The sequence below is a fragment of the Ambystoma mexicanum genome, chromosome 8 (assembly GCF_040938575.1).
Source record: "Ambystoma mexicanum isolate Mex_15411 chromosome 8, UKY_AmexF1_1, whole genome shotgun sequence".
In the NCBI taxonomy this organism is placed as follows: domain Eukaryota; kingdom Metazoa; phylum Chordata; class Amphibia; order Caudata; family Ambystomatidae; genus Ambystoma; species Ambystoma mexicanum.
Genome location: NC_090929.1, coordinates 437,656,573 through 437,684,323, shown reverse-complemented (window position 1 = coordinate 437,684,323; position 27,751 = coordinate 437,656,573). Strand labels below are relative to the sequence as shown.

At 48.6% G+C, this 27,751-nt stretch overlaps 1 protein-coding gene across 2 annotated transcripts in view; it reads left to right on the top strand.

The window, feature by feature from the left end:
- The window catches only part of UBE4B (ubiquitination factor E4B), a 2,401,822-nt gene that overhangs the window by 1,945,818 nt on the left and 428,253 nt on the right, over window positions 1-27,751 (top strand). For both annotated transcript variants that reach the window (XM_069609995.1, XM_069609996.1), the window contains one exon: window positions 1,385-1,576. In XM_069609995.1, coding sequence (XP_069466096.1) covers window positions 1,385-1,576 — 192 coding nt within the window. The remainder of the gene's footprint in view (window positions 1-1,384; window positions 1,577-27,751) is intronic.

The window sequence follows — 27,751 nt, the reverse complement described above, 5'->3', positions numbered from 1 at the left end:
TAACGCAACGTTGGCTTCCAGCTTCTTTTCATCTTCATTGCTGTATCCCTCCTACTCGTCTCAGTACTAAAAAGGGTTGGGACGGTAAATAAGTTGGTCGGTTGAGAAAGCCTGGCCATTCTTTACCTACATCACAATAAACCATGGTATGTTGCAGGGGCACATGCGTGTCATTGGGAATTAAGACTGCAAGAGTAGTTTGATCCAGTGTTTGTCTGCCTCTCTGGAGTTGGTCTTCCCCCACGTGGTCCTTCCACAGATATCCACCCCGAAGGACAGAGTCGGAGACAAGTAGCTTCTGCCTTTCTCCGGCCATGTAAGAGAAGCTTCCCTCCAGAGAATCAGTGACGATATTGCTAGATTCGTCACAGGTCTTTACAAGGAAGAGCGTCTCAGAAATTGTAAAGATCAGGATAAAAGAGGACATTTGGTAGAATTACATCTTGTATCATTGTTAATTAAATGCATTCAATGGATTATAAAAGCTCCGAATTTTGCAGACGTCCCTTTTAGCACCACGCAAAAGAAAATCCTCCAAAAAAATAGAAATATCTCCTTTAATATGCATCTATGGGGACACTTAAGCCTATGCTTTTATGATGGATGCTCACTGTGCCAAGAAATCCTGGCTAATCACAGCAAACAGTTTGCTCAACAAATAGTTTTTGCTTGACCTGAATTTATTCAGTAATGACTTCCTAGTCCTTCCTACTTGACATTTTGGTAATTTCAAGTTGGGAGCAGGAGCAGAGCATACCTTAACATTTGGAGTAGGAGAGTTCTGAGTGAGAATGAGAAGTTACTAAACAATAACGTTCCTGCCCCTAAGACACATGCCCTCTCCATATGGCAGTGACTTCCTTCCATTCCTTTATTACCTTTGTATACAAGCGCAGTAACCAGCTGACAAGAAGGAACAAGCTGGCATTTGCAGTGTACTCATCTTGCCCTTTGTGGGGTCCAACATACATTTCTCCGGATTAATCTTTAAGCTGCTTTGAATAACCGTTTTCCTGTCAAGGTAACCCCAATCAAAGCATTTTTCGTCCATAGATCATTTTTCTATTCCCCAGCTGGAATGTATTCAGACAGAGATTCATATATTAGTTTGCTTTTGTGGGGATGTCCTGCTTGATATAAAGAATAGGATAACAGATCTGTTTGGGAAGAGCACATTTTCTTAGTTTGTGTAGGCATATCTTAACACCTTTTGCCTTCTTCAATCCCTTGCCCTTTTCTTTCTTCAGTAGCCCCGTATAGCATACTGATCACCACACAAAAACTTAAATAACCTCACAAATTGACATATTGTGTGCATTGATTCTAAAATCATCTTTCTACAGAACCAGCATGATGCAACTTTTGTTTCATTTCTCACTCACAGGAGCTGGGTCCCCGATTAGCAGCCATGCTGAACTTTAACCTTCAGCAGTTATGTGGGCCGAAGTGTCGGGACCTGAAAGTGGAGAATCCTGAGAAGTATGGTTTTGAGCCAAAGAAGCTTTTGGATCAGTTGACTGACATCTATCTGCACCTGGATTGCCCACGCTTTGCTAAAGCCATCGCTGACGACCAGGTAAACTTCCTGGCAAATTCTTTAGTATGTGAATGGTAAAACGACGCACTAGAGAATGGGGATGCTCACTCTGCATTGGGCTACTTGTGATTGGTTCCTTCCCATGAGTGTCAGCACTAGACAGTCACTTCAGTGTGCTGCAGTCTTCCAGTCATGCCTGGTGATAATTTTGCTGTGCCACGTGGGCCTGGTGCCTGTTTTTCAGATGAATGTTACTTGCCGGTAAAATTTCGATCTCAAGAGTTCGATGTTTAAAATGCGGATCCTGAATTGGGAAGACCCAAAGTATCAATCCCAGTGTCAATGTCATGTTTTGAAATTACCTTAATAGAATTCTTTTTGTTGTTGTTGAATCTTTTTTTATTGCGCAGTTGATTCAACATTTGCACTGGAATAGGATATATATTTCTTTTTTTTGACAAAACAGCATACATAACAAGAATAAATAAAAACAGCATGAACAATTCATCTCTGTACATAGTTCATACATCGGCAGTGACCTGCTCTGCCTCCCCCTACCCACTCCAGCAACGCCTCTGCTTGTTTTCATCAACACTCCTAATTCATGTCATACTCCTTTTCACCCTGCGAAAAAAGCACCTTGCGCCCTGTGCATCCATCCCACATTTCTCCCTAGACCCTTCCCGTTGGTACCCTTAACTTCTGGCACCTACACTCACTCGCGTTTCACTTTAAAATGATGGGGGTATTAAATCTGGCGAGTCCAGTACTGCGTCCAAGTATTCATCCCATATAGAGTAGATGCCTTCCTGTTCGGCCCGATTTTTCAATCTAATATCCTTCTCTGCTGTAGCCTATCTAACCATATCCCTAGTCCTGTCTGTCTGACAGCCCCATGGACAGCGTCCACTTCATCGCTATTTGCCTGCCCAGCAGACATGTTTTGATTGACTTTGTGAGTGCCCACCCTGTAAAGTTCACTAGAGTTTCCACTTCTAGACAACAGAAACTTTGAGGGCATTCCCACCACATGTTTATAAATGTGGACTTGGACATGCACACTTGGGGTATCGAGAATACTCAGCAGAAGGCAACGGGTAAGATGACAGCGCTGTACCCACTCCTGAAGACCAAGTCAATGCCCCTCCGGACAAAGATCAATGTCTACAAGGCGATCATCAGACCTACCCTGATGAATGTCTCCCCAGCATGGATGACATTCCATGAGCGACACTGAAAGAGTCTGCAGATAGTCCAGAACAAGGCCCTATGGATATCGTCTGGAGCTTCAATCTTCACAAGATTAGCAGAACATTCACAGACTCCTGGAAATCGAGATGTTGGACGAACATCTGGCGAAGCTGAGTAAGAACTTCTGCCAAGGACTGGATCAGAACCCGAACCCTCTGATCAGAAGACTCACTGCCACCACTGCAAATCCCTTCGACCGCTACCTGTGGCCCATCGCTGCGAGGACCTTGTGAAACCAGCCCTACTGTGACAAAACCACACAGACCAAGAAGAATACTAACCCACGACTACATACTCAACGCGAGAAGATGGAGTAATGAGGCTCAAGCCTCGGTATCCAAAAATCACTGCTGATGGATACAATCTATCAGCAAGAAGACGAAAGAGGATGCACACTTGGGGAAATTTGCACTAACATGGTTAAACATTTTCTGCACCATTTTCGGCGTCATGTATTGTGAGGGGTCAGTAATGCGCGAGAGACAACTGCTTGTTGATGTATCAAAATATTCAATTTTATTAAAGAAAATAAATGAAAAAAAAATGCCCTTGTTGTGGAGTTCCCTGCCTAACTAAAGCTAAAATAACATCTTCTAACATAGGACAACTGGCCCTCAGAAAAAACAAAAGACAGAAATAAAATATATGGCAATACAATATAACCAACAGTATTGGTAAAATGTTTGAATTACCTATTTTTATCCTGGGTGTAAGGTCCCTTCCCCAGGATTAACTTCAGAATGTTCAACAAAGAAAATTAAGGTTTTTAACCAGTTCCTGTTAGTTCCAAAAGGTCCAAAGTAAAAGTTCAACAAACTCATTTACACTTTGATGAAAGAACCACTTTCAACTTCCAGAAAAGAAAATGGCACCAATGGTAATCCTGGTTTATGACAATGTGTTTCTTCTTCCAGAAAGCTTGCCACCGTTTGAAAGAAACTGTAATATTCCCACTGTCAATAATACACAGTTCATAACCAACAGTTTCAAAACGTCTTCAGTTAGTCTTAATATGTAAATTGGTATATGTGTCAGGATGACTTTTTAGTGTTGCTGCTTCTACTTCAACAACCCCACCTATACTGGCTTTTACTATGAGAATGGCCACTTTTGTCCCACAGTATTTTACTTCATTCAGACTGCTGCAATATTACATCCATTGACAACTAGCTATACTACCATGTCTTTAGTATTTCATACTACTGCCACAGTTTCAGTGCTTTGAATTGATAGACAGGCTTTGACAAGATACACTCTTATGAACCTCTTCAGGAAGGCAAGGCACTCTTCCGTTTGAATAACCTTTATCAAAAAGGGGCAGCCTCTATGCATTTCATGTCCTCTTGCCACAATAACAACCTGGATTGGCCCTTAAGACTCACTTCTCTCCTGCTTTAACAGCCTTTGGCACATGTTGTCTCTACTTCGAAATATTCGTTACAAGCAACCAAATCCCCTTTTTCAGCTTTGCTCACAACTTTCTGCCAGCTATCAGCCCAAGTAATTACCCAGAAGCCTTGGTGCCACTCTCTTAGCTTCAGGTAATAACTGCACACTTGTAATCTAAGCCACTTGGTTGTTAACAACTTGACAATGCAGCTGGATGGCTCTTTAACACTTAGAAAGGCTGGTTTCAATATTAACAGGGGTTGCCTCTTGGCTTGGTTAATGCTTGTTCATCTCTTTAACTGTTTATAGTCTTTACTTTGTAGAAATGAAAGGTATATTACTTCTATATAGAATATAAAATTCAGTCTTTCAGTTGTAAACATGATTAGGCGCACGCAACCTTTTTTTAAAGTAGATTTAAAGGTTTAAAGATGCATATAAAATTGTATTCCTGTATAAAGACAAAGGATACAGTTCAGGCCTCCTTTGGGAAAACAACTAGGTACACGCAACCTCTCTTTGATGTAGTTTTCAGTCTTTATAACTTGTAGCTTGTGTATTGTCAAGGTTAACATTCGGTAATGGTTCTATCATCGTTCCCTCTCCTTAATTAGGGACACGCAACCTCTCAGTAAGATAGCAAGTCTTTTAATATGAGAAAAATGGATATCAGTACTTTAGCGTCTCACACGAGTATCAGGTCTTTAACGGTATACACAAGTGCTACATTTCCATTGTTGGTAATACTTTGAATCCAACAAACAACTTCTGCTTGCATAACATCATATGCAAGTCAATAAGGAGCTGGGATACAGTTGCCGGCAAGGCTTGCACAATGTGTTGGAATGCCCTGCTTCACTCAACTGCTTCTGAGACACTTGCTTTGTGGGTTGCACTGCTTTCCCGACTTCCACTACAACTTCTACTGCTTCTGGATTGGTGGGGACCCACACCCTTCTACTGAAAAGGTGTCTTCAGTCTGGCCACTCGATTTGTGAGTTTCTTTTGCTCCTGGGACCCCTTGGCTCACCACTTGCTTCTTGGCTTAGTCTCCTGCACATTCACAGCTCGGCATTCACGGCAATCAGGCTCACTTGGGGAAAACTGTTTCTCCTGCACGTCTTCCGCTGCTCAGCCTCTGCACTTCAGACTATGGTGGAACATTACTCTCTCAGAACTTGCAAGTGAAATCTGCTGTCTACATGTTCCAGCGTCCCTCTTTTTCTCCCACTTCTGCGTGATTCGCCAGCCTCGTACCTTCTCTCTGCTTCTACTGCTAAAGCCTGCACTCTAGACGACGTTCCAGCTCCTTCCACTGCTTCATTCTGTCTGCACCTGATGGGGCCTTTTATGTCTCCCAGGTTCAGCAATAATTTTCAGGTGTGGGTTATTTTCCTCAATTGCCTGACTACTACAATGGCTACTAGGCTTAATTGCCTGACTACTACATCTACATGCCTCTTCAGCTCTCTTCTTCGTCTTGGTCCTTCTAGGATTCTGGGACTTGTAGTTTCTTTTAACAAAGTTAGTTTTTCCAATATTTGAATTACTTACAAGTGTAGATTTTATTCCCTTAACGTTTTTAAGAGAGGGGCTTTGAGAATTAGATGTTACAGAGGAAGATGGTATATTGTAGACAACATTTCCATACATTGTACCCTTGGGATTAAGGAAGGTGTTTAATTTGTGATACCCCAAAAGATCCTTCTTTTAATCAAGTTTGCTCAGATTGATTAACCTTAGGGTTCACAACCTAAGATTGAATGTGAGGGTTAAAAACATTAAAATGACAATAAGCCATTAGCTTTTTAGGTACACTGGTGAAGAATCTTCCTGTCACAGGAAAAATACGGTGTCTCATCCCACGGAATCTCCTCACCACCCTGGGCCCTTTATCCTCCTAGGTGATCCTTCCGCAGTACACCACCCCCAGTGTTGGGATCTGGTCTGCCTTTCCGTGGCCACCTGGGAGGAGACTTGAGGCAGGGTTTCAGTGAGGGATATGTAGGATTCTTCACAGTATGCTGGGTGCAAGCATTTGTGGTGAATTAATTTATACCTCATATTACGTGAGAAATGTTTGGTGTTGCTGCATGCTCTCTTCTATTCTGCTTCTTCCAGCACCTGCCCTACATCTTCTTTCAATTTCTCTGGAATGCCAAGTATACACAGGACCACTCTCCTCTCACACGCCCTGAATATCGTCGTTCTACTTCGTCCACCCTCCCTCAATGACAGAATAGCCTGTTTTATTGCATGTATTTGGAGAGTGCTACCGAAGTCTTCCCCCCCCAACCCCCACCCTGATTTGTCTGCTACATGAGGCTAGCCTAGCATACATCAGGAAACCAGCTTGTCCCCATGTCCCATGTTAGGCAGAAACCTGTGCAGTTCCCTTGGGCACCACTGCAAAAGATTTAGGACTACAGGTGTTGGCAGTAAACCCACTTGGTAGCAGTCTGTACCACCGAGATTTACCTGGTAGCTGTGGCTGAGCAGTCAGACTTCCCTCAAGAAGAGTTAGGCAGTATGTAAAGTATACACAATAGGCACTCAGACACAATAGCACAAGCAAACACTGACCAGAGCTTTGGTATCAAGGTATATAATTATTTATTTAAAAACACACTTATTGGAACACTCCAGCACTAATATTGTAAATCACTCTAAACACAGTTACTATTATTATATATACATCCCTTATTCCTTATCAGACAAGTCTTAGTTAACACCACTTATTTCCAGACAGAGGTGAGCGCTTAACTATAGATGGCACTCCAATAAGTTAACGAAAAAGGGAGGGAAAAAGACAGAATGTAGGAAATTACACCACACTAATACTTAGGAACTCTTAGGCAAGGCAGGAAAGTCAAAAGTTACTTGTGAGCCAAAGTCCATCGGCCGGGCCCACTCTTGGAGAGAGCAGGGCACAAATGGACCCAAGATCACACAATGACAACAGGCTTAAAAAGTCTTGCAGGGAGTTCAGAGAGGTTTTAGTTAGGCTCAGAAAAGTTTAGCCGGGGTGTCCCAGGCTAACCCAGGTTCGAAAGCCGGGGGCTAAATCTACCCCGTACAGTCGGTTGCAAGGGAAGCCAGGCGGAACACGGTACCTTAGGTGGAAAGGATCCTCCAGCAGGGGCAGTTGTTCCTGGCAGCGGGTGCAAGTCGCGGCGTCGTCCAGAGGAAGAGAAGATCTCGACGTGGAGGAAAGATGAAGGTCGTTGCACTGCCAGGGAAGAAACCAGCCGCAGAGTTTTCCGGTTAAAGGTACTACCCTTTGATTCGCGGTAGTGGTAAAACGTGGTATCCCGGTTGCCGGGGTGCTTGGCACAGGCAAGGCGGCCACAAGTTGTTCCAGGAAGCGAAAAAGGAAGCAGACTGGTTATCCCCACCAGTCGAAGGAAGAAGACTCTCCGGGCTGGAGATCTCCTCTGTCGTTGGGAAAAGTGGTGAGACGGTTCAGTAGGGCTCCACCGGTTGTGTCGTCGTAGCAGGTCATCTCAGCTTCTCCCTCGTCGGATTCTTAGGTCCTGTGGCGACTTCTGAAGTTCCAGTCCCCAAAGCCCTGCTTTTATGCAGAAAACCCCCATTCACTCAGCCTAGCTGTCACTCAAACATGCTAAGTGGTGAGCCGGCCGGCTCACCACTTGGACCAATCAGGACGGAGTGCGACTTGAGTTGCCTAGGCAACTCAGTCCAGGGTGCCTAAACCCCCTCCCAGACCCCCTGTGGTACACAGACAGAGTGGCACCACTTTTGGAGGCTTCTGTGGAGAAGCCCACCAAAAAGTGGAACAAAGGGCTCGACTTGGGTTGGAGTCACAGAAGAGAACACAAACGCCATTTTAGAACCGAGTCTTGGCAAAAAATACCAACCAGAGAATAAATATTAAATAAATAAACCGGCGGTATGTTCGAGGCTATAGGAATTAAATAATTAAAGTTGGTAGCCTCGAACAATGGGAAATCCCATAGGGATATATTTGCGGTTGAATATAAAAAGTAGTATCCACTGCCACCAGCCAAAACTTGATCAGGGGGGACGGAGACGTGCCCCCTCGACTAACAGACCCCGGGGCAGTCGAATTGCCCCGGCCAGTATGTCCACAATATGATGGTTTGTACTGGTTCTGTTCAGAATTTGAGACTAGTAAAGTCAATGGTGACTTTACATGCCCTGGGAGACAGTAGTCAGTCCCAGGGTATGGAGTCTATACTGGGGGGTCACTATGACACCCCTGTGTTACTGCACTGAGGGTGCTGTCTAACACACATCACAAAAACACATGAAGCCCTATGGAGTAAAAGACCCCATAGCCCATTAAACACATCTAGAGTCAAAGAAACACACTCAAATCATGCCCAAGAGTGAGGGTAAAAGAGTCTCACTCTTGGCAGGAGAAAAAATAAACCCCAAAAATCCAGCAAAGCTGTTGGGGGACTCACTAAGTTAGGAAATTCAGCCTAAACGGAGAATTCTCCCTAACATCCCATTTGGCTTGGGCCTGCTCATACTCGAGGAAGCCATCAACCCCCATATAGCTGCCCCGATTGTTTGATGTCCCTTCATGTGTTGGCCTTTTGCATGCATCCGGTGCATTGGTAGGCATATGGTGCTCCCCATATTGACAGCTGCGGCATATACATGTATTTGTGTACTTGTATTTTCATGCTCCTATTCCGTACCTTGTATATTGACTGCACATGCTGCGGTAGGCCCTTAATCTGCCTGCTGCACATTAACAGAACATTCACTAGCTGCCGCAGCACAATTTCCGCCCCTTTTAAACTTGTTACTTGGTCCTGGCCGCTTTCTGTGAACCACAGCACTACATACTGCAGAAGCGCTGCCACATAGTAAAACCTAAAATCAGAGTCCCTGATTCCCCCCCTCCCTTCTTTATGTGGTCACCTCAGCACATGTATCCCTATACTGGGTGCTTATTGCCCCACTATAGACAAACCATTAGTTTGTCCAGCCTCCTAGAGTCCTGTGAGGGATTAGAAATGAGAGACAGACAAAGATGGCCGCTCGTCCGATAACGCCCCCTGGTGCGGAACAGGTGGGAGAACGAGTTTCAAGGAGGGACTGGTCCTCACCAGGTAATGGTCAACAGCTTATCCTTCAGCGTCGCTTTACCCCACAACCAACAAGGCAGAGTATGCAAATGCCCCAGCCGCCGCCCGCTACTCTGTCAATACCATCTACCATCCCACAGGTTTTTTTGAAAAATGTCTCATGCACATGACGTCTTCTCAGATGGGGTTCATCCTTTGGGATGTTATCAGGGACATGCTCCCGCCGGTCCCACCGCCGGCATCTATAGTCATTCCTCCTATGGCTCCATTGCCTCAGGCCCCCGCGCAGCTCCTGCTGCCCACTCCAGGTCCTTTCATTCCAGCTTCCCTGCAGCCGCCGGCTCAGGTTCCCACACCGCAGCCTTCGGTGCCTAGCACTCCTCCACCTGCACCGGACCAGCCGGACACCCTGGTGGACACGAGGAGGACCGCCACACGCCATCCTCAGCCAAGGCCTTTCATGATCAGCTCTCAGGTTTGGCCGAGTACTTGGGGCTTCCACAACCTGAGGTGGAAAACCTGGAGGTGGGGGTCCTGGCCGAGGTCCTCACTCTACGCCCGGTGGCTAGAACGGGGATGCCGATGAAGGACATAGTCGCCTTGGCCAGAAAGGGATGGATTAAACCCCATTCGGCCCAGCCAGTCAATAGGCACCTCAACACCAAGTATAGGCAACTGGAGGGGGGACCACTTTTGCTGTCGGCGCACTCTCAACCGCACTCTTCGGTGATCACTGCACCGTCACTCTACTCCAAACCTCAGTTGTCCTCAGCCACCTCATCATCGGCGCTTCTAGTCAAGGAGGAGAAGATCTTGGAGGCCTATGGTAAGAAGGTTTATTCCAACGCCTCACTGCACCTGCGTCAATTGAACGCAGACGCCATCCTGGCAGCCGTTAACCAGAGGCTTTGGCGGGAAATTGCTGACTTCCTTCCATTAAAACAGCTCTCTTGGTGGGTCTTGTGTCTGCACGTAGAGTTAGTGAAATTCAGGCACTGGTGGCGTCAGAACCGTACACTACTTTTCACAGAGATAAGGTGGTCCTGAGAATGCATCCCGCGTTCTTGCCTAAAGTGGTCTCTTCTTTCCATCTAAACAAGGAGACATTGTTACCTACTTTCTTTGCTGACCCCAAGGACGGTGCTCAAAGGGTCTTGCACTGTCTGGATGTCAGGCGCACTCTGAAATTCTATCTGGACAGGGCCAAGAGCTTCCGCAAGTCGGACGCTCTATTTGTCACCTTCAGGGGGTCAAAGCCGGGTTATCAGGCATCCAAGGCTTCTATAGCAAGGTGGATGGTTTCGGCCATCAAGGAGACCTATTAGGGGCAGTGCAAGCCACTTCCAGCAAACATGCATGCTCACGCTGTTAGAGCCAAGGCCACGGCAGTTGCGTTCCAGAGGCATGTTCCCTGGCAGGTCATCAGCAGGGCAGCCACATGGGCCACTCCTTCAGCCTTCTGCAAACACTACTGTTTGGATCCCGGCTGCCAGATGCAGCATTTGGGTAGGCAGTATTAAGGAAATTGTTTTCTTAAGGAGGGTCATCTCTCCACCCTAGGGCTACATTCAGTTGTAATCGCCCATGCAGTATGGAGGAAAGGGGACGGGATGTAGGAGTAATTATAAGTTACTCACCGTAGTGACTGACGTACTCCTTGTCCATAAGCCCCCTTTCCTCCATACATCCCACCATCCTCCTCCCTAATAAAACTGGTGTCATTAGGCAATGGTTATATTGTCGACCCGTCCATGGGCACTGAGGCGTGGCACCGGTGGGCGGAGTCAGTGGAGTGCATACTCCCAGGGCCGCGCCCCAGCATGCCTCTAAATTTAAAGGCGAAGGTTTTTTCTGGTGAAAAAGGTCCTGTCAACCGTCCCTAGCGAGGGACGCCCATGCAATATGGAGGAAGGGGACTATGGACTACGAGTACGTTAGTCACTACGGTGAGTAACTTATAATTTATTTTTAAAAAAAGGGTTGGATAAAGGTCTCTCTATCCCTATCCTAAATTAAGTTTCCCTGTCTAGGAAACTAAACTAAAGATCAGTCTGTCTTGTCGTCAAAATTATATACACTGTTCTTGTGTCCAAATGACCCTCGCCTTAAAAGGAACAACTAAGAAATCTAAGGACAAAGTGTCTCTGACTTATGTTTAACCAAATTGTTCAAAGGTGAAACAAATAAATCCAACAAAAATGTTTTTTCCAAAAAAGATCTCCTTGGATCTAGATGGTAGCTCTTTTCCCCTGAATTATTTCAGGAAGGATTGCAAAATTGTCTTTTCCCAAATGTTTCAATGGATTGCTTTCCTCATCTCATATGCTCTACTGCTCTGAAACATTTCAACAGGGGGCGTAGTGGGCCTTGATTCAGCCGTCGATCCGTCTTGCTCGGTGCTCAGTCGCCAGCTCCGGATACATCACTACACCCCATACCATAGTTAGTTTTTTTCGCGCGCTTGCACGCTATTTCAGAAACACGACATAGGGTCTTCGACTCATTGTTTTGGACCTCGACCGCAATGCCCACTCCCCGGATTTCAGGCTTTAAAAGGTGCATCGACTGCCATTCGAAAATGTTGCTGACCAACCCGTACAACATTTGTCTGTGGTGTCTGGGTATGGATCACAGCACCTCCCCGAAATCCCAGCCTTGGTCGCTCGTTCTGGTCCTCCGAGGCTGAGACGGAAGGGCCCACCCCACCGAAAAGGAGAAGGAAAAGCTTTGGCGGAAGGCCAGAAAGGGGTCACACTCGAGGAGCCACTCCTCCTCATCTTCTTTGGGTGAGAAAAAGACATGCCATCGACACGAGTCCAGCTCGCCGCCGGAAAAAGGTAACCACTCGAGAAGAGTGGGAACATTTAAAAAAAGATATTTTAGACCTGTTTAAAACACAGGCTGCTGCAGGTGCGGGTACCCCCACCGAACAGCAAGCATTGGCTGCAAAAGCAGCGCTCGGCACTCTTGACCCCATGCCTGCCAAACCGTCAACACCATCAGCGTTCGAGAAGCCTTCAGGCTCCATGCTGAAAAAAGTGCACAAACCATTGACAGACAGTACTTCTTGAGGGCATTGAGAGGATGACCTTCCCGACGTCACAATCATACTCAAGCCACGATAGGCGATGACGGGCATTCCATCAGCATCGAAAGAAAATCCCTCTGCGTACTTTCGGCGACAGATCCTTTGTCCCGCTCTCCAGGTCCTGATTCTTAGTCCATGGCATCGATTTTTGGCACCGACCAGGGCGATGACTAGGCAGACATCGATCCCATGTATACAGGGTCGGGAGGTGTTGATTTCTTCAACGACCAAGCAGACCTCTTGGCTTTGGCTCAAAGATTACACGACGCCAGCGGCCTGGACACGTCTCCAAATGTTAAACTTCAGCAGGGTCAGCCCTACATGCACACCCATGCTAAGTTAAGGGCCTTAGTAGAAAGGCTAGTAGACACCCTAGGTTTGAAGTCCTCTTTAGCATCCATTCCCCACTTCGGATCTGCCTCCGGACAGGGAGGGTAAAAGGTTGGATGCAGTGGCCCAGAAGGTTTTTACTTTTTACTTCTGGCACCATGGCTTTGAAAGCCACCAATGTGGCATGTGGATTTGCAAAATATTCTTTTGGTTTATGGAAAACCGTGAAGCAGGCTACACAATGCATCCCCAAAGGTGAAATGCAGATGGGTTTACATGGCTGGTGGAAGATGGGAAGGAGGTAGCCAAGCAGTTGTTGCAAACTGGCCTGGACGTATCCGACTGCGTTGGCCTTTCCATGGGGTCGGTATTAGCGTTGAGAAACAAGCCTATGTCAAAATCTCTGGCTTCTCCCCGAAAGTCCAGAATAGGCTACTGGACATGCCTTTTCGAGGAAGAGTTTCTTTTTGGCCAGAAGGCTGATGACTCTTTGGAACATTTTAAGGAGTCTAAGTTAGCTGCAAAATCGCTTGGCCTAGCTGTGCAGCAGGCCAAACCTGCCTTCAGCTTTACCTCTAGGGGCAGAGGCTACAGACGCTATGTGCCTTACAGCAGGAACATGCTGCTCCCAAAGAACAGGCAGGGGCAGAAGTGTTTCTCATGCTCCGGAAGGGGCAGAAGAGCTTCCGAGGCCAGCAGGCAGCGGCAGGGGCACCACCACCCTCTAAGATGAATTGATTTCCATCCCATGACTTACTGGTTGCTAGTCGGTTGACAGAACATTGGCCCCAGTGGCCGGAGATTACCTCCAATGCCTGGGCCCTGCAGCTCGTTCGATGGGTTTGTCTGACTTCTCAGGAAAACCACCAGATAGACCCCCACCACCTCCAATCCAACCGAGACAGACGCTCCAGGAAGGGCTGCAAGCCCTGTTGTTGAAGGATGCAGTGGAAGAGGTACCTTCCGATCAGAGAGGGTCGGGTTGGTATTCCTGGTATTTCCTGGTACCCAAGAAGGGAGGAGGTTGCTGTCCCATTCTGGACCTCAGGGCCTTGAACAAGTCCCTGAGGAAAGACAAATTCAGAAGGGTGACGTAGAGAGAAATTCGCCATGCTCGCGAACTTTAGGACTGGCTGGTGTCCGTAGATCTGCAGGACACTTATTTCCATGTGCCGATACCTCAAAAGCACAGGAAGTTCCTGAGTTTCCTCATAAGGAACAAACACTATAAGTTCAAAGTGTTTTCCTTTGGCTCCAAGGGTCTTCACCAAGCTCATGGCTGTAATTGCAGCTCACCTCAGGATATCCTGGGTCCATGTATTACCATACCTAGACTGGCTGATCCGAGGGAAGTCGGCTGGGCAGGTCCTGTCTCATATAGAGGACATCTGCCTGCTACTGCACAGGCTGGGCTTCTCCCTGAACTCGAAGAAGTCCCATGTGACACCAATCCCAAGGCTCCAGTTCATCAGAGCATTCCTAGACACGCTGGTGGGGAAGGCCTTATCTCCCGAGGAGAGAGTCGACAGCATAGCACAGATGGTACACTTGTTCCGGAATCCCGCCACCTTACGAGCAACTTCCCTCCTCTGCCTCTTAGGTCTCATGGCCTTCTTTATTTTTCTAGTTTCAGAGGTCAGGCTGCGCATGAGATCCCTATAGGGACTCCTCAGAGGTCAGTGGTCACAGATCCTCGGAGCGCTCACAGATCTCCTCAAGATGTCCAGCCAAGTGGTCCACGACCTCAGCTGGTGGACCGACCACAGCAATCTTATGGTGGGGGAACCCTTTTGTCCCTCTTGGTCTCAGCCGAGTGGTCACGGATGCATCTCTGAAGGGTTAGTGCGCTCACTGCGAGGATTTGCAGGTGAGCATCCTTTGGTCAGCAACGGAAGCCAGGTGGCACATCAACAGGCTGGAGTTGCGAGCCCCCAGGCTAGCACTGAGGGCTTTCGTCCGTATCTTAAGGGGAAACATGTACTGATCCTGACGGACAATACAGTGGCCAGACACTACCTGAACAAGCAGGGTGGCATGCTCTCCCTCCCCCTTTGCAGAGAGGCGATGCAGCTGTGGTTCTGGCTGCTGGAGAATCAAGTCTCGGTCTCTGCAGTTCATCTGGCGGGGACAGAGAAGGACTTGGTGGATGCTCTGAGCAGGCAGAGCATGGTCTCACACAAGTGGGAAGTGTGCCAGGAAGTCCTGGAAGAGGTATTCTCTCTCTGGGGTAGCTCAGCATTGGATCTGTTTGCCACAGAGTCCAGTAGGAAGTGCTGACAGTTTTGCTCAAGGGAATTCCCAGCTAACAGTGCACTGGGGACATGTTCCTAGTGGATTGGACCTTCCCTCTCCACTATGCCTTCCCCACCGATTCCCCGTCATCCCATGTGTTCTCAGGAGGTTGAAGAGGTTTTGAGCACCCATGATCTTGATCGACCCGGACTGGGCGAGGAGAACGTGGTTCTCCGATCTCTTGGGTCTGACCATCTGTCCGCCTCACCGCTTGCTTCGGCGCCCGGATCTCCTGACCCAGTCCGAAGGTCGGGTACTCCACCCGAACCCAGAGTCTCTCAAACTGCATGTGTAGCTCTTGAGAGGATGACGTATGATGACTGGGACCTCTGAGAGGAGGTACTCGAGGTGTTGCTGGCTGTACGTAGACCGTCTACAAGATCTCTGTTTGCATGCAGGTGGAGATGATTTGAGGCATGATGCAGGGAATGCAAGATCGTTACCATCTCTTGCCCCACCACAACAGTGATGGAGTTTCTTCTGTCACTGGCCTCAGTAGGCCTTCATGTTACCACAGTCAAAGGATATTTGGCGGCCTTTTCAGTGTTTAAAAGGTCCCTGGATCAAGGTTCCTTCTTGAAGATTGTGGCCGAATTACTGAAGGGCCTTGTGAATACGTTTCCGCCAACTCCCTTTGTCGTCCTGGACTGGGATTTAAATCTAGTTCTGACATTCTTGATGGCGGCTCCGTTTGAGCCCATGCATTCCTGTTCTTTTAGACTGTTATAGTTGAAAACAGCCTTTTTGGTTGCGATCACGTCAGCCAGGAGAGTTGGTGAGTTGCAGGCCTTGTGTTGCAAGACCCCAATCCTGCGTTTTTTTCGGGAAAAGTTTTCCCTTAAAGTAAGACTTGGCTTTCTCCCGAAAGTGGTTTCGGAGTTCCACCTTCCTCATTCCATAGATTTGCTGGTCTTCTACCTTCCACTGCACCCCTCTAAGGGGTCCCAACAGAGCTTTGAGCTTTTACATCGCTATGACGTCTGCGTTCCGAAAATCTGACCAGCTGCTCACGGCCCATTCATTGTCCCACAAAGATCTAGCGGTAACGATGCAGAGTCTTATCACAATGGATTATCCTCTGCATCGCATAATGTTGCCGATCTGCAGGCAGGGAGTTTCCTCCCGGCATCAAGGCACACTTGACGAGAGGGGTCTCCACTTCTACAGCCCTGCAGAGGGGAGTTCCCATTATGAACATCTGTTGTGCGGCCACATGGTCGTCCTTGCACACATTTACCAGGCACTATTGTATAGATGTCACCTGCGGGGCTGATTCACGGATGGTAGGACAATTCTTCAAAATATGCTACTGTAACACTTTCTGCCCACCTCCGTGGTCCTAACTGCTTGGGGATTCTATCAGATGAGGAGTCTGCAGGAGAAAAGCAATCAATTGAAGGAAAAATGACTTACCCTAATGATCTTTCTATGGATTCTTCTTCCACAGATTCCTCAACGCCCCTCTTTCCCATCCCCGCTCAGAAAGTTCTTGTGGCTTGGCGCATCTGTCTAAGCGAAGGGACGCCTGTTGATGGCTCTCAGGTTAACGCTTCTATCTGGCTAGTCGCTTGATGTTAAAAAAAAAATATATATACATATATAATCTTTTAATTTTGATTTGTTCTGTGATTGTTGGGGTCTTCACCGCTTTGGGATGTTTCCCATTGTCAAGTTTTTAACAGGCTGGCTAGCCTGGTCGCCCATCGTTTTCCTCTGCAGCGTTCGAGCACGGGAAAAAAGGGGGAACTGAGGTATGGGGCTTAGTGAAGTGGTATATATACAACGCCTGACGTCCCATCCGGAGCCGACGATCGAGCACCGAGCAAGATGCATCAACTGCTGAGTCGAGGTCCACTACACCCCCTGTCGAAAAGTTTATGAGCAGCAGAGCTGGGTGAGGATATCTATCAGATGAGGAATCTGCGGGAGTAGAATCCATTCAAAGATCATTACAGCAAGTAATTTCTTCGTCTTTAAGGAGAGCAAGAATGTCTCTTCCATGAAACAGTTTCACAAGGTTAGAAAAAGTGTCTCTTTTATACAACTGTTTCACAGATGGCAAAGTGTCTTTTTTACCCAATTGCTTCAAGGATGGCAAAGTTTCTCTTTTACACAACTGCCTCAAAGATGTGCCTGGCATACTCCCATACCAGGAATTCTTCAATGGTTTCCTCAGACCGCCTGGTGTACTCTCCTGCCAGGTATCTTTTCCGCAAAAGGCTCACTGCCTGATATAGCCCATTCACCGGGTCTTTCAATGTGCTCTTTACTTCCTAGTATAGCATAGTTCCACTCCTGTACTGTCTATGCTTCATTGACTCTGGATTTAACTTGTCCCAAGCTTTCCCATATGGACCACTCACATATGAGGGTTTGTGCAAGTTCTGTTTCTTAACTTCTTCACCAATACTTATTTGCTTATGTCAGTGTTTCCTTCAACTTTCCCTATATGAACGTCTCATATATGGAGACTTGCGTACATCTTGTCTTTCAGCTTCTTCATTAACATTCATCTGCGTGTCATCACATTTGCTCCAGCGTTCTCCATATTGACATTTCAGGCATGAGGAATTGTGCAAATTCAGTCTTTTAAATTTACTTGGTCTGTATTCAAAATGCACTTTCAATTGTCCGTGTACTTGTCGGTATGCCCCGGGGTTCCCACTATCTCTGGCCCAACTCACTGGTTTCTCATGGCGTTTCCAACTTCCTGCACATCGCTGCGGCAAGGTCTCAATGCTGGACTGCTGTCCCCCACTTGGCAAAACCACTTTCAGCACTTACAACGGTCTCATACTCACTTGCCAGTAAAGTGGCTGCTTTTTGGTTCGACTGCATCCTGCACTTGCTGCTCCTCTGCTGCTGGTCCCCGCGCCGCTTTTCTTTGGAGCCTGCCACGTGGCGCTGAGTCTCTCGCCAACCCGTTGCGAATTGCTGATAAGCGACCACTTGGGAGCACCTGCCTGCTTCAAAACTTTCTGCTCCCTTGGCTCTGCCTTCACCTGCGGTTCTGCCTCTCGCTTCGCCCAAGCCGCGTCTCCTCTCTCCAACTTCTGATTGCCAGTGAAAATCATCTTTAAGTGTCCCACTCAGCTGATTCACCTTGCAACAACTAGTCTGCACGTCTTGCTTAGGTTTCCTTTCATGCTCCATTAACTCCTTCTACCTCTTCCTCGTCTCAGTACTTGCGCATTATGTGAGTTGGAGTACATAGGATTAACAGGACTTCTAACGAGATTTTGTTTCAGATTTTTAACTAGTACAAAATCATCAGGGATAGATGTGATTTGTGTGTAGGAGATGAGGTATGCATGGCATTTTGTCCAGAAAGGTTTGTTTTATAACTGGAGGGACACCATGCCATTAGGAATTTAGGCATTATAAGGTCCACCTCATTTGTAAAGGAAGAATACTGCTTTTCCCCTAGTGAAGTCACCACATTTCCCTGACAGTCAGCACCACCCATGTGATCCTCCCCCATAATACCACCCCCAGGGTTAGGGTCAGGTAGAGGCTGCCGTCCCTTGGCCACATGGGAGGAGATCTTGGGCTTGGGATCAGTGATGACTCCACCAGATTCAATGCTAATGTTAAAGGTATTTTTATAGCACACCACCAAAGGAGTTGTTGGTCTCCAGGCACTGGGGCAGATCTGTAAACAAAAAGGTGTGGGGTGGGTTAGTGGGTGAAGAGGGCATAGGAAAGTGAGAGGTGGTGTACTGTTGGCAGCTTCAGTTCAGTTTTCACCTTGCACTGAGCTTGGGTGTGCATATAGGATCGAAGCGGGTCCTCGCGTGCTGTTGTTGCAGTCTATGTTGATTGATTGTTGTTGCGGTGTAATGCCTGCAACTTTTTCTTGTGTAAACTGAAAATTGTGAAATCACTTGCAATGTGCTCAGATACCCCTGGGTTTGGCGCGCTATATAAATCAATAAACAAACAAACAAAAATAGATGTTTATTAGAGCTACACTTGACTAGAAGCATCTATTATTGCAATTTAGACCATAACAAGGTTGATCTCTTGTGATCTTATTAAATGAGTGGATAATTACTCCCTGCGCCCAAGAGGTTGATGGCTACTTTGTAAGAAACATAACTTTACAAAAAGGTACCCAGTAAAGGAGCCCACATTTCTGGGTCCTCTTCAAATAAGTCCATTGGGACCCCCTATGGGCCTGTTACTTTCCGAGATTTATTCACTATTAGAATTGTGGCAATTAAACCATGTGATGCTATTTTGGGCTAAGGAAAAAGCGGGTTCTCACTATTTCAAGTTGGTTTTAGGTCATCTATTATGTAATTGGGATTATAAATGCCTCTCAAATGTCCCATCCAGTCTGTGGCTGAGATATGCACTGTTACATGGGGTGACATGAAAGTGCAAGTTTTGTGTTTTAAGGGCAGTGTTGAAGGTCACATTTAAGGCCAGCATTGGTGCTCTTGTTTCAGGGGCAAAGTCCCACAGGAGTCTGTCCCGAGATGTTTACCTCATCTGCCACTTGTCATTTTTATTTGTACAGGCTGCAACTGCACTTATGTCACCACACAATGTCATATTGCAGGGGGGTCTTTCGACCTGGGGGATTCTGTCAGGTCACAATCCAAGCCATTGTTGACTGTATTTCCGGTCTGCCTGGTAATGAGCCTTAACACACCAGACAGTTCGCCGAATCCTTTCGGTTCTGGTAGGGACAGTGAAGGGTGTACATTCAATCCTTTACGTTGTAGGGCACAACATGTATACTACGGATGACCCACATTTAAACATTGATCAGGCACTGGGTCATGTATAATTTGTACCCAGGATATCATGGACTTATTTAACCTCCTTTGCGATTTGACTTTGTTAGGGAATGTGGTAAACCAGAAGGAGGAGTGACTAGAGTGGCTCATGATTTAAGGTTGTTTATTAAAAATAAAAGAAAAATGTCTATCTGACACTATCGCTATGAGGGACGATCCTTACCTTGTAAAGCAAAACTAAGGGTGCTCGTAAAAATCCAAAGTGAATAGCCCTGAATCCAAATTCTAGTTAACTAACTGGCCCTGCTACTTTAGAAAATCTAACTAAAAGGGATGCTTGAACAATAGTCTTTTTATGGGCTTCTGCCTGGCCCAACTCGTAGAAATCCTCCTGTGTCCCGTCCCCTTTCTCCATACTGTATGGGCGTCCCTCTCTACGGACGGGAAACTGAACCGTTTTCATCAGAACAAAATTGTCTTCACCTTTAAATTTAAATGCGCACAGGGGCGCGGCCCTGGGAGCATGCACTCTCCTGACTCAGCCCACTGGCGCCATTCCTCTTTTCTGCATTGACTGGAACTGACTGCTTTCACCAGCACTCCTGGGTTAGGCCTCTGGCCTTGTAATTCCATGTGCTCTTCCCCAGGATATTTTCTTTTCCTTTTTTTTCTACACAGCAATCATTAGAGATAATACTCTGTCCTCTGGTGCCACGCTCTGACCCGGCGCATGTCAACAATGGTGGGTTTCAGCAGGTGTCCGGCCTGCAAGTGTTCCTTACCCATGTCGGATCCCCATGCACTCTGCCTCCGGTGCCTTGGCCCCGATCACGGCTGTTGTGAGTGCGACTCATTGACCCCGCGCTCACTGAAGAATCGGTTAGCCAGGCGGAGGGAGCTGTTCGAAAGATCACCAGACATCAAGACATATGTGAATAGGAAGACTAGGCACAAGGTAGGTGCCCTGTTCTCTTATTCACCCCGCAAGGGCGACTCCTTCCCTGGAAGAGTCCAAGCGGGAGGGTCCTTTTAGGTCCTAAAACCAGCAAGGGGACCAAGGCTACCATAGCTACCGGCCAGCAGGCCGAGCGGTACCAGGATCCTCCCGGTCCCACCGCTGAGGGGCTCCAAGGCTCTAGTACCCAGGTACTCCCTGAGGGACTCTGCTCTAACACCAGGCTCGCTCCCGAGGGGGCTCCTATACGCAGCAGTAGCACTCCCGGCGTCATGGCCGTGGGCACCTGAGGTGCGGGGAAGGTTGGAGCCTTGGCTTCTAAGCGTGCAGGCGGAGACTGGGCCCAGCTTGCCAGACACCATGCACGTGGCATGTTAAAATGGCCGCCAGGCCAGACAAGATGGCGGCCCACTCAGAGCCTCCTCAATCGAGAGAGCAGGCATGGGAATGCACGTCGAGATGGGACTACACAACGCCAGTTACCTGGTCCAGGTCATACCCCACCACATCAGCACAGGGGCAGTTCGCAGACCCCAGCTTAGTGCGACAGGGGCCACCAAGAGCACAGAAGCCACAGGGCCCGACTCCTACAGAGCCAAGCCCTTCACCAGCATGCAAGGATAGGTTTTTTGAAAAGTTCCTTATCATGAAATCACCACAGATGGGCACCATCCTGAGAGGTGTCCTCAAAGACATGCTTCCTTCTGTACCACCTCAAGCTCTGACCGTGGTCCGGACCTTGGCTCCAGTTCAGGCCCTGGTTCCCGCACTCACACCAGTCACCCCCTTCCCCGGGGCAGCCCCAGGCACTGCCAGGCAACGCACCCCGCACACCACCAGCAGCCCCTGACCTTCAGGACCCAGCGGACACGGACGAGGAGGAGGATCAGGATACTCCCTCCTCAGCTAAGGCTTTCCATGGGAGGCTTCTGGGTGTGGCCGAGTACCTGGGGATCCTGCAGCCATAAATGGAACAACCTGAGGCGGGGGTATTGGCAGAGGTGCTCACCATCCGCCCGTCCACAAGAACTGGCATTGCTCTACAAAAGGATGTAGAATCCTTGGCCAAAAAGGGATGGGTAAATCCGCATTAGACGCAGCCCACGAATAAGCACCTGGATGCCAAGTACAGGCAGGCGGAAGGGGACTCACTCATACCATCGGTGCACCCCCAGCCTCATTCCTCTGCTATAGCTGCAGCCTCCTTTTATTCTAAACCGCAGGCTTCCTGATCTTCCTCCTAGGGAAGGAAGAAAAGCTGTTGGAGTCATATGGCAAAATGATAGGCTCTAATGCCAAGCTCCACCTGTTCCAGGCCAATGTGGACGCCATGTAGGAGGCAGTGAACCAAAAACTGTGGTGGGAAATTGCGGAATTCCTCACAGAGCTCCCCGCGCATAGTCAGGCGCGGTTCAGGGCAGGCTTGGCAAAGATGAAAATAGTGGCCCAGGATATCATGGAGTCCACCGCGGCACACATTGACACCGCGGGCAGAGTTATCTGTGGAGCACATTCTCGACCTGACGTTTGCGAGGGGTAGGGGGTGCTTGTTTCACTCGACCAGGAACTTGACAAAAACAAAAATAGCTTGCAAACAGCTACATTTTTGTCAATCTTAACAAAATCTGCGCCCAAGGCCTATAGCCACCAGCGCTCTGACAGGGGTCGTACCTTCCGGGTCTTTCAGGTGCTCCTCTGTAGACAGCCCGACAGGTCTCCTAGCCAGCACAGGCATAAGCTGCACTAATCCTCTCCCATGCACAAGACTCAGAAGGTAAAAAACGGTGACAGTACTATGCAGATCCACAAGTGTCCAGTGGGGGACAGGCTTGCCCTTCACATCCATTCCTGGCGGGCACGATTCGCGGACCCATGGATCCTCTCTGTAGTTTCCACGGGCTTCCGTCTGCCAATACCTCAATTTCTTCTTTCCTCCCCTCCACTCCCACAGATTGTGACAGCAACTCTTCTGGCAGAAATCCACTCGCTCATTGCGAGTCAGGCGGTGGAGGAAGTTGCAGCTTCACAGCCAGCCATGGGCTTCTATTCCCGGATATTCGCCATACAGAAAAAGAACCAGTCTGGCCTGAGAGTTGTTCTAGACCTTTTCTTCCTTGAACCTTTCCTTACCCCTTCAAAAGTTCAAAATGGTTACGCCAGCACTCATTGCAGAGAAACTGTGTGGGGAGATTGGATGTGATTCCTGGATCTGATGGATGCTTACCTGTACGTCCTAATTTGAGAGCCCCATCGTTCTTAGGTTCAGGATCATGGGCCTTCACTTTCAATGCAAGGTCCTCCCGTTTGGCTTGAATGCGGACCAATGGTCTTTACTACAAGGTTAATTAACTCAGTGGCAGCTCTGCTCAGGACAGAGGGCCACCACCTTTATCCATACCTCAACGACTGGCTCATCCAAATGGAGTCGCCTGAGGCTAGACATCGCACAGCTTCAGTCAGCACTTATGCACATGCTGTACCATCTGGGGTTCTCTATTGACCCCAAGAATCGCAGTTACTCCCCACTCAGTCCTTAACTTTCCTGGGGCTAATTTGGGATACTAGGGCAGAGAGGATCTTCCCCTCGGCATACAAGATCACAGCAATCGGGAAGGCCATGAAGCATTTTCTCAGCAGACTAGTGACCTCAGAATGGTGGTACCAGCACCTGCTCGGAATTATGGTGGCTTGACTCCTGGCTGTGCCACACACAAGACTCAAGCAGCTACGTTTCTCAACCTCTTGGAAACAGACGGGCTCCCAGGAAGCTCTAGTTAGCATACCACAGCACCTCCACCAGGACCTGGTGTGTTGGAGTGCAGAGACCTACGTATTAGCGGGCAGGCCATTCAAGCAGCCTTTTCCGGAGATCACCACTACAACAGACTCGTCCCTAGAAGGATGGGGAGGCTACACTGAATTATGGTGACGGCAGGAACAGCTGGAACACATCAACTGGCTAGAGATGATGGCCATCTGGCTTGCTCTCAAAGCGTTCCTCCAGCTCCACTTGCATGTATTACATCAACAAGCAGGGTGGTACCAGGTCCCCTCCGCTCTGCAAGCTGTCCATTGACATTTGGGAGTGGGCACTGTCAAACAACATTTACTTATCAGCAGTCCACCTGTCTGGGGAATCCAACTTGGAGGTGGACAGACTCAGGAGGCTGGGGATCGACAACTACAAGTGGCAGTTGAATGAAGAGGTCCCGAGGACGATCTCCTCCTTCCTCTCTGAGTGGGCGGACCGCTCTCTTCCCGCCTGGTCTCGACCACTCAACTCCTTCTTGGAGACTTTACCATCCACCTGGATGCTTCCTGTCCATCCTCTGGACTCTTTTGCAACCTCTGCGACACTCTATCACACTCTGTTCTTCCCTCTGGCCCGACTCGTTCTGTAGGGCACACTCTGGATGTTATGTTCTCTTCAGACCTTCCCCTTTCTATCACTTTCACCACTTCTCTCTCCCTGAGTGATCACTTTGTCCTTTCCTCCCAGCTCACCCTCTCTACCCCTCAGGCCAAGACAACTCCAGCACTGCCACCTACCTTCTCGGTCATCCGACCCATGAAGCATGTGTCAGTAGAGGCTTTCGCCGCCACTTTCTCATTCCCCTCCCCCTTGGCTGACTCGCACCCTGACACAGCCCTCTCCATGCTCCACTCTGCTATATCTGATACTCTCAATGTTCTTGCCCCTGTCATGAGGATCTGCTTGAAGCCCAAAGCCAAGTGCAACTCTTGGTACGAGACTGACCTCGTCACCCTTAAACACAAATGCAGGGTGGCTGAGAGGAAATTGCATTCTTCCGGTACATCCTCTGACAAACTGGCCTGCCGCCTGCTTCAAAGGCAATACCGGCTCTATGTCCGCACCAAGAAGAGAGCCCTCATCCAAGCCCGCTTCTCTGCGGCATCTACCAACTCAGCCGAACTCTTTAAAATCTGCAAGCAGCTGGCCAATCATACTGCAGTCTCTACCTCTCCTTTCCCCTCCTAGGCCTTCTCCACGGCCCTGGCTTCTCATTTCATTTCTAAAACTCACGGCATCCTGTCCTCTCTCTTTTCCTCTCCCTCTACTCCCTGCTCTTCCTCTGGCCCGTCTTCTGCCACATCTCCTCCCTCCTTCTGTGCCTTTCCCCTGTTCTCCCCAGACTAGGTTTCTAGACAAGTTTGATCTATGAAAGTCTCATCAAAACGGGTTCATCCATGTTCCTCCAAAACCATCAAGGACCACATTGACACCCTGGCTGCTGCTCTGGCTGACTTCTGCAACCACTCCTTTGCCACAGGAGTCTTCCCTTCCCCCCCTGAAGCACTCCCTTGTGCACCCTCTTCTTAAGAAACACTCTGCCGACCCTTCCTGCCCGGCTAACTATCGCCCAATCTCCATCACTCCTTTCCTGGGCAAACTCCTGGAAAAGCTGGCCATCTCCCAGCTTAATCCTCACACTGAATCTATTGGTTGTCTCCATGACCATCAGTCGGGCTTCAGAGCTGCCAGAAGCACGGAAACTGCTCTCCTGAACATCCTTGAAGACCTGTTCTGCAACCTTGATTCCAACACCCCCTGTGTCCTCATCTTACTTGAACTTTCTTCTGCCTTTGACACGGTCATCTATGCCATCCTGCTCAACCGTCTGCGTGATAATCTGGGTATCACTGATCAGGTCCTGGCTTGGCTGACTTCTTTCCTCTCCGATCGACCCTCCCAGGTCCAACTTCGGTCCTTCCTCTCCTCTATCTCTACCTGTGGTGTTCCCCAGGGGCCTAACCTCTCTCCCTGGCTGTTCAACCAATACCTGGCACTTCTCCCCCACCGCATTGACGTTCTCTGCCCCAACTTTCAGTGATATGCAGATGACACTCAACTCGCTTTCTAGCTCCCTTCTACCACCTCTTCTTCTCTCATCTCTGACTGTCTGTCTGCTATCCAGGAGTGGTGTGCCGCCAATGGTCTCTGCCTTAATGGCAGTAAGACCGAGATTCTCCTCATCGGCACACCTGTTCCCTCCTTTCCTGTCACTCTCTGGCTGGCCTCTCTTGGCCCTCTTCCTACGACCACCTGTGAGGCTAAAAACCTTTGGGTCATCTTCGACTCCACACTCTCCTTCTCTCCTCACATCACTGACATCTCTTGGAAGTCACACTACCAACTGCACATCCTCAGAGGTTTTCTTCTTTTCCTCTTCTTCCCCCAGAAACTCACTGTCTCCAGAGCTCTGGTTCTCTCTAGGCTGGACTTCTGTAACAGCCTCTTTCTAAATCTGCCTGCCTCTCCGCCCTCTGCAACTCATCCAAAACAGGACTGCGAGAGTTGTCCTTGGCCTCAAGCCCAGGGATCGTATCACTCCAGAACTGAAATCTCTGTGCTGGCTCCCAGTGGCGGCGAGGAGTCATTTAAAAACCCTCTGCATTGTCCACAAGGCCTTCTGGGGCCTGGGGCCTCAATACCTTCAACTCTCTCTTCCTAAATATCTTTGTTCTCGAGCTCTTCGCTCATCCGCCTCAAACTCCCTCAGGGTCAGTTGCTTCTCCAAGCAGCGAGTTGGTGGTAGATCTTTCTTCTGCTGGGGCCTCCCTCTGGAACAGCCTCCCTGCTTTTCTGCAACTTGAAGCGAACGTCAAGACCTTCCTCTTTGCTTCTGCTTTCTCTCCTCCTCTGCCCTGCTGATCTCTTGGCTGAAAGTACACTGGTTACCTGGCTACCCTCTGATATCAGGCCTAGGTCCCCTCCCCGCCAGTTGCACACCTGCACTGTCCCCCCTGGCAACCCTTGCACTCGGGGACTGTTTCTGTATCCCTACAGCCCCCTACAAGCACTTGACACTTTGATGTCTGCCCTTACCCTTGCACTTGCCACCAGCTGGCTGCACTTTTTATTTATTGTCTTTATTATTTATTTTTATTGTTATCCTATGTACTGCACTGCCTCCTCCCTCCTCCCTCCTCCCCCGCACTTGTTCCCCTTCCCCCCTCCCTTGCACTTGCGCGATCTCAATGTCACCTGGCTAGTAAGATCGTTTCTCTGTCTTCCCTCTGTTCCCCCTCCCTTGCCTCGTCACGCCTTGAAACACTTGTGTATAAGCGCGTTATAAATATCATATATCTTCGACAGGTGGGACCTCCCTCAGGTGGACCTATTTGTCACCATTAGCAACAGGAGTTGGCACCAGTTAGCTTCCTGGCTGGGGCAAGGCAGGGGATCTCTGGGGACGCGTTGTAGATTCAGCAGTACAACATGAATGCATACGCTTTTCCCCCCACTCCGCTGATTCACAGGCTTATCTGCAAGGTCAGGGAGCCACAGGGCCTTCGACTTATCTTGATAGCGCCATGGTGGCTGGCAAGACCCTAGTTCTCCGAACTCCTCAGACTGTCGGATCAGCCTCCGGTACACCTCCCATTGGGTTCAGCCCACCTGCTCTCCCAGTAGGGGTGCACAGTGGTTCACCCCACTCCACAGAAGCTAGCCCTGGCAGCTTGATTCCTCAACAGGTCTGTGCAACACTCTGCATTCTGCTAGTGGCATTGACACGTCACCTGAATTAGAGTTTGCAAGACCTGACCCTGCAGAACATGCAGATTCAGGGTACAGGAGTTTAATGAACAGAGTAATAGAATATATGGGTTGGGGTAGAGCCTCATCCACTTTTGAACAGGACGATATGACGGACATAATTGTTCGGGGCCCCCAGAAGGATCCAGTTCTCCCCTTCCATAGGGCACTTCAGAGAACAGTGGAAAAGAACTGGGAAATCCCTGACAATATTGCTGTGGTAAACAGTAATTTCCCTAAAAAATATAGACCGTCTAGTTCTGATCCTGAATATTTAAACAGACATCCCACTCCAGAAAGTCTGGTTATTCAAGCTGCAACTACTTCAAGACAGACTGCATATCCCACTATCCCTGCGGATAGAGAGGATAAGAAAGTGGATGCTTGGGCCTGTCAAGTTTTTACTTCGGGTAGCATGGCTCTTAAGTCAACCAATGTCACCTGTACCCTGGCCAGGTTTACCCATACCCTGTGGGACTGCATTTTGGCGGCGGCTGATCATATTCCGGAAGGCGAGGAAAGGG